The sequence below is a fragment of the Triplophysa rosa genome, linkage group LG14 (assembly GCF_024868665.1).
Source record: "Triplophysa rosa linkage group LG14, Trosa_1v2, whole genome shotgun sequence".
Lineage (NCBI taxonomy): Eukaryota > Metazoa > Chordata > Actinopteri > Cypriniformes > Nemacheilidae > Triplophysa > Triplophysa rosa.
Genome location: NC_079903.1, coordinates 16165721 through 16172297, shown reverse-complemented (window position 1 = coordinate 16172297; position 6577 = coordinate 16165721). Strand labels below are relative to the sequence as shown.

The 6577-nt window shown below is 40.8% G+C and overlaps 1 protein-coding gene across 1 annotated transcript; it reads left to right on the top strand.

Moving 5' to 3' along the window:
- The first annotated feature begins 2112 nt into the window (after positions 1 to 2112).
- On the top strand, positions 2113 to 6399 carry LOC130565036 (cytochrome P450 2M1-like). Its single transcript, XM_057351563.1, is given in 10 exon segments — positions 2113 to 2301; positions 2681 to 2718; positions 2720 to 2838; positions 2987 to 3136; positions 3479 to 3639; positions 4329 to 4508; positions 4809 to 4950; positions 5228 to 5415; positions 5529 to 5670; positions 5807 to 6399. Coding segments are annotated over 10 exon segments (1494 nt in total). The 3' UTR covers positions 5992 to 6399.
- Positions 6400 to 6577: the final 178 nt, after the last annotated feature.

The following is a 6577-nucleotide window of genomic DNA, read 5'->3' as shown; positions in this document are numbered from 1 at the left end:
TGTTCTAGTTAATTAAAGAGATGACAATAAATAAAAATCGCCTCGTAAGCAACACGATCTACACACACCATACCACGCGAAAGGCCTTAATTTACATAACATGCAAATAAAACATTGCTATAAATAGGACTAAGATTATACTGTACACATTTTAAACCTATTTCACTTCTTCAGGGTAAAAAAAAAAGATTTTACTTCATTACTTCATTTTGTCATTTGTTTAGGCTACTTAAAAGAACTAGGCCAGTTAATTTATTTTATTTGAGTTAAAATAGATAATACAGCTTGTGTCAAATTATGCTATTGTAAAGGTTATAGAAATGAGAATACATTTGGTTTGTATTCAGTGGGTCCCCCTTCAATGTGGGCAAGGTGGAGGAGGAGGCTGCCCCTGAACTTTTTTTTGGAGGGGGCAGTAGGCCTCGGGCTCCGATGGCCAGTCCAGAGCCCAGTCGCAACATGGCCGCCCAGCCAGAGTCTCCAGCCGTCATGGCCGCCGAGCCAGAGTCTCCAGCCGTCATGGCCGCCGAGCCAGAGTCTCCAGCCGTCATGGCCGCCGAGCCAGAGTCTCCAGCCGTCATGGCCGCCCAGCCAGAGTCTCAGCCGTCATGGCCGCCGAGCCAGAGTCTCCAGCCGTCATGGCCGCCGAGCCGGGAACCAGTCCGGTGCAGCAGCCGGCGTCCAGTCCAGTATCAAGTCCGGTGGTCCGAGAGGTGCCTGCTCCTGAGGTCCTGTTCCGGGAGTCTGCTCTGCTGGTGATGGCTGCGGCGTTGAGGTGTGTTTGGGCGGTGCACTGCGCTGCCGCACCTTCGCCCGCTGCAAAGATGGCTGCCAAGCTCAGGCTTCCAGCCCTGCCTTCCACGCCCGAGCCTCCAGCCGGTCCATGACGGCCTTCCAGAGGTCTTCGAGCCGGTCTTGTCCAACCTTCCAGAGGTCTTCGAGCCGGTTCTGTCCGGCCTTCCAGAACTTCCAGAGCCTTCGCCTGTGTGCTTCCCAGAGCCCTCGCCTGTGTGCCTTCCTGGCCTCCTGACCAGCCTGCGCCTCCGTGGCTTCCAGCCCTGCCAGCGCCTCCGTGGCTTCCAGCCCGTCCGGCCTTCCAGAGGTCTTCGAGCCGGTCCTGTCCGGCCTTCCAGAACTTCCAGAGCCTTCACCTGTGTGCTTCCCAGAGCCCTCGCCTGTGTGCCTCCGTGGCTTCCAGCCCTCGCCTTTGTGCCTCTGTGGCTTCCAGCCCTGCCAGCGCCTCCGTGGCTTCCAGCCCTGCCAGCGCCTGACCATGGCCCAGGTCCACTTCCCTGGCCGCCCCCTGTTCCGCCTCCGCTCCTCTGCCCTCCTGGACTGTTTTGGGGCGTCTGGAATCCGCCCTTAGAGGGGGGGCTCTGTCACGATCCCAGTCCGTGTTTCCCCTGTCTTTGTGAACTTTTCTGTCACTTCCTGTTGTGTGCCATGTTTGTAGTCCTTTGTAGTTTTTCTTGTTAATTAGTTTCCCCAGGTGTGTCTTGTTTCCTTGTTATCCCAGTGTATATAAGCCCTAGTATTTCCTTTGTTTGGTGTCGGTCTTTGTTTCATGCTCGTTGTGTCATGCTTTGTTTTTGTGCCTCCTGTGTTCTGTGAATTACCTTGGTTTGGTTTTTTTTTTGTCTTTGTTGAATAAAAATCTAATTGCATTTGGATCCGCTTCTCTGCCTGTGTTCCTGTGATGTTACAGGAAGAAGGCTGGGGAAAAGAAAAAGATAAAATTTGTCACTTTGGGGTCAAATTTATATTGTTCCACAAAGTGTTTTTTAGGGTTCTATCCATGCCAATATACACTACAAAACATGTTTTTCCACTCAACCTGTGCCTATTTATCTAAACTATCTAAAATAGTGACTTTATAAGCCCTGCCTTTGTCCCACCCTCAACTCTCCCTGCAACCCACAAGTGAAATTTTAAGCAATTCAGGTGGGCATGGCTTAAGTGTGTTGTATACATAGTGTCACTTAAAAGTAATGCAGAGTAGGAACAGACACTGCATTGTGCACCTGTTCATTTACCATATAATCATTCTATCATTCTATCATAAAATCAATCAAATCATTCAGATACCATCTGGCCAGTCTTGTATATTTCAACATGGATGTATTGTTGGCATTGAAGACAAATCTATTATCTGTTGTAATGGCAGTCTTGGTTGTGTTATTGCTGTGGAAGTGTCGAAGTAAGAGTCGGTATGGACGGCTACCTCCAGGACCCCGTCCTTTACCATTGGTGGGAAATATGTTTGATTTTGGTGTGAATGAGGCATACAAATATTACATGGAGGTTAGTATTCAAAGCTTTGAGTATGTTGCAGGGCTGTAACTTTACCACAACTTGGCAAAACTATTTTTCTTAAATTTAAAACAAATTAAATTGCAAATTTAAACAAGCGAGTATTTGGCATTTTTATTAAAACTGCATGTATACCATAGAAAACTATACTACTCTGCAGTTACATGTAAAGTATACAGTGACCCATTTGAATAAAAACACACACATCAATGCTTCAAACAGTATTATTCTGAATCCAGATGAATAAGATGATAAATTTGTGGTATAGTTAACTCAGCGCTGTTCTTTTAATTGAATCTTATTTTAATACTATATTTAAATACACAATTTGTACAATATGAGGTTAAAACCTCAACTCTTCTGTCCTCAGCTCAGTAAAAAGTATGGCTCTGTGGTTACGATCTGGTTGTCAACCACTGGTAATCATTTCTGGATATCACGCCCTGAAGGAAACCATGATAGGTCTTGGTGAGGAATTCAGTGGCAGGTTCAACTATCCTCTGATCATGAAAGCCACACTTGGATATGGTGGGTTCACCTGGTGCTGCCTTTTAGCTCTGCATAATGTTGGAAGACATACAATTTTTTCATTGTTAGCATGAAAGATCGTAACATTGGGCTGTAACAGACACATGTAGTTTATTCGACATAAGACAAATAATGTCTCTTTGTACAGGTGTTTTGTCGACCAGTGGACACAGGTGGAGGGAGATGCGCAGGTTCTCACTAATGACCCTAAAGAACTTTGGAATGGGTCGCAGGAGCATTGAGCAAAAAGTCCAAGACGAGGCTAAGAATCTTGTAAAAATGATAAAAAAACGTGAAGGTAAAATTATGTAATATCCGTTTTCACGTATGTAAAGGTTGTTATTTTTGTTTGCAATGCACAATAAATGCACCAATAGGAAACTAGAAAAAACAATCAGCCCGCATGATAAGAATAGGTAAGCTAGGACCAAGAAGATAGGTTAACCATTTTTAAATGTCTTCACCGTTGTTTAATTTGGCACCATGAGTGTATATATTTGACATGACAATAATGTAGCTTGAACTTTGAACCTTTAATTCTAAAACCTGTTTAGCCACCTGTCAGCATTTAATTTCATGTTACACAACATGGAGTACATTTTTTATGTACTTTGTCTCTTTCTTTCTCTCTCTCTTTAAGGCATTGTATTCAGTCCTGCAGACTTGTTGTCCAATTCTGTGGCCAATGTAATCTGCAGCATCGTGTTTGGTTATAGATTTGAATTTGAAGATCCACAATTTCAGTTTCTACTTCAGACACTACATTCTTACTTCATTATCCTCAATAGCCCCCTTGGACAGGTACTGAATTTAAATTGGATTCTATTTTTCTTACAGCAAACACTATATGCAGCCGCAGAAAAAATTAGGAGCAAATTTAAATTTAATCAGCATTTCTAGATGTGTTGTGGACATTCCAGTCCAGTGTCTGTTGAATTTCAACCAAATTAAACCTTGTGACATAAAGTCATACAACGGTGACGTGAAAGACTGACAGCATGAAAACTGTGATAAAATCGAGGTTATCACATAAAAATACTTTTTGAACTTTTACTAAATACATGCACAAATATTATGGTTGTATTGCTCAAAAGTGAATATAAACTTGTTTTCTTTGCATTTGGGGACTGAAAAAAATGCAAAGCATCTTTTCTGTTACTTTGGCCTGTTTCTCTTGTTTTCATTTTCTGCAAATAAATGCAAATAGAAACAATATTATTATTTGAAATTTGGGATAAATTTTGTTAGTTCACAGAATTATACAAAAATGATCATTTTACCCAAACACATATGGAAAATTGAGAAAAACTGAAAATTATTTTGAAATGGTTTTTCCATGCCTGTTGAACTTAAATGGATTTTAAGGCCATAAAATTACTTTTAGTTGATGACGTGTCAATTTAAGTCTTCTCTAAACTAACCAAAATATTTCTAAAGAATATAATGAAACTCTCATCTTTTTTGTTTTTGCCTTTCTCTTATCTTTACAGATATATAATATTTTTCCCAGGCTAGTTAGTCTCTTGCCAGGTAAACACCATGAGTTGTTCAGAAACTTGGAGAAGGCCAGAGAATTCTGTAGGCGTGAGGCCAAGGCTCGAATTAATAATGTGGAGGATCCATCCTGTCCACAGGACCTTATTGAGGCCTTTGTGGTAAAAATGGAAGAGGTAAATAATTCAGTCAACATTACTGTCCTCTTACTGTTCTTCAAGTATACAGTATGTTTTGATGTATACACCCTCTTGTGGTAAGAGCATGTAAATATAAGATCACTTTACTTACAATAGATTTAAATTGTGATGCTGAATTATTTTAGATCTACTACATTTATGTTGTCCTGTCAAGTTCATATGTTCAGTTCTCTACTTCTCACAAAACAAGATATCGCTGCAACTGGAGATCGTGTAAATAATGATAGAGATTGGTAAAGATACACCTATCAAAGTTTAAGCTGCTCTCTTTTACAGGAAAAAGACAAACCTGACACAGAGTATCATTTTGAAAACTTGGTCTCGGTGGTATGGAACATTTTCAGTGCCGGCACAGAAAGCACCTCGTCCACCATCAGGCAAGCTTTGCTTGTCATGATGAAACACCCAAATGTTCAAGGTGAGGCCTTGAGTTTGTTTTTTCTCAGGAGCACTGAGTGTCGTGGGAAAACCGGGTGTGCATGATGACAACCACAGCATTAGACTAATTTCACACTTTGAGCCCTGTACTTTATAACAATGCTGATCACATTGAATGGGAAGGATGAGGAAATAAATGAGCAGAGATTTGAACAAGATATTTTTGTCCAAGCTGACATGCCGTTACTATGCTCCTGCTTTTTTATGCATACACAAGCAACAGTTATAGTCTATTGGGTTTCATTTGTTCTGTACAGAGTGTGTTCAGAAAGAAATAGATGAGATTATTGGACAGGAACGGTACCCATCCACAGAAGACAGGCAGAACCTGCCGTATACTGATGCTGTGCTTCACGAAATCCAGCGCAGCATGGATTTCGCACCCATCTCTCTCCCTCACAAGATGATGTGTGACACTGAATACAATGGCTATGTCATTCCTGAGGTATTCAACAATTTATTACAGGACACTTTTACCCAAATGTAGAGAGTAATGTCTTATGAAGCGTTAAAATTTAATCTAATCTTCATGTCTTTAAAAAAAAAACAATACTATAGGGAACCACGGTTTTTCCACTTTTATGCTCTGTGCTTGCTGACCCAGAACTGTGGAAGAATCCAAACTGCTTTGATCCAGAAAACTTTCTGGATGAAAATGGACGATTTAAAAAGAATGACGCATTTGTTGTGTTCGGCATGGGTGAGCTCGTTGTTTTATTGTGCACACCATAATGCTACAAAAATTCAACAAACAAAATAGATATAGAAACAAATTGATTATTGGCTGATAATAAATGAGAGGATCATTTTGAGAGACCTTTACTGCTCTTTGACAGGGAAGCGTGCGTGTCCCGGCGAGGCTCTGGCCAGGTTAGAATACTTTATCATGTTCACTACCCTGCTACAACGCTTCACCTTCAAAGCCACAGTGCCACCAGAGGAGCTTGACATAACCCCAGCCAACTGCAGTTTTGGCCGACTGCCCCGCAAGTATGAGTGCTATGCCTTTTCCAGGACATAGAGGGCACAAAAGTCTAAAGATTCGTCACTGTAGCACAGACAAGTTGAACCAAACATAAAAAAATGGAAGTGGCAAAAGGGAACTTTTAAGGCAAGTTGTAGTACTCATGTTTTTATTACACATTCCTGATTGTATTGTGTAGCGGTAATCCTGGCATGTTATTCAATAGGGGAAAATAGTTTTTTAAAATACAATGACTTGATTCACATCTGGAACTACTTTTTTGTGGTATTAGTGATAATCTTTTACCAGCAATTGTGAATCAATGTAAATCGTTTTTTATTTGTCAGCAGAATCTATGTTTTCCTTATTTCAATGTAAAGCTGCTTTTAAACAATGCAACACTGTAAATAGCGCTATAAAGAAACTTCATTTGAATTTTAATGAAAAGTTTGACACTGTATAACAAACACAACAGATTAACACAAAAGCATTCAACAGATCTGTCTGATGCTTTAATGGAAATAAATATATCCAAAACTGCATTCTTACGCAAATGTTTTTTATATTTAGCTAACAACAGTCACAGGTAAACCCATGCATATTTGTGGCAGTTTATCTACATCCAATAATTATTTTCCTGATG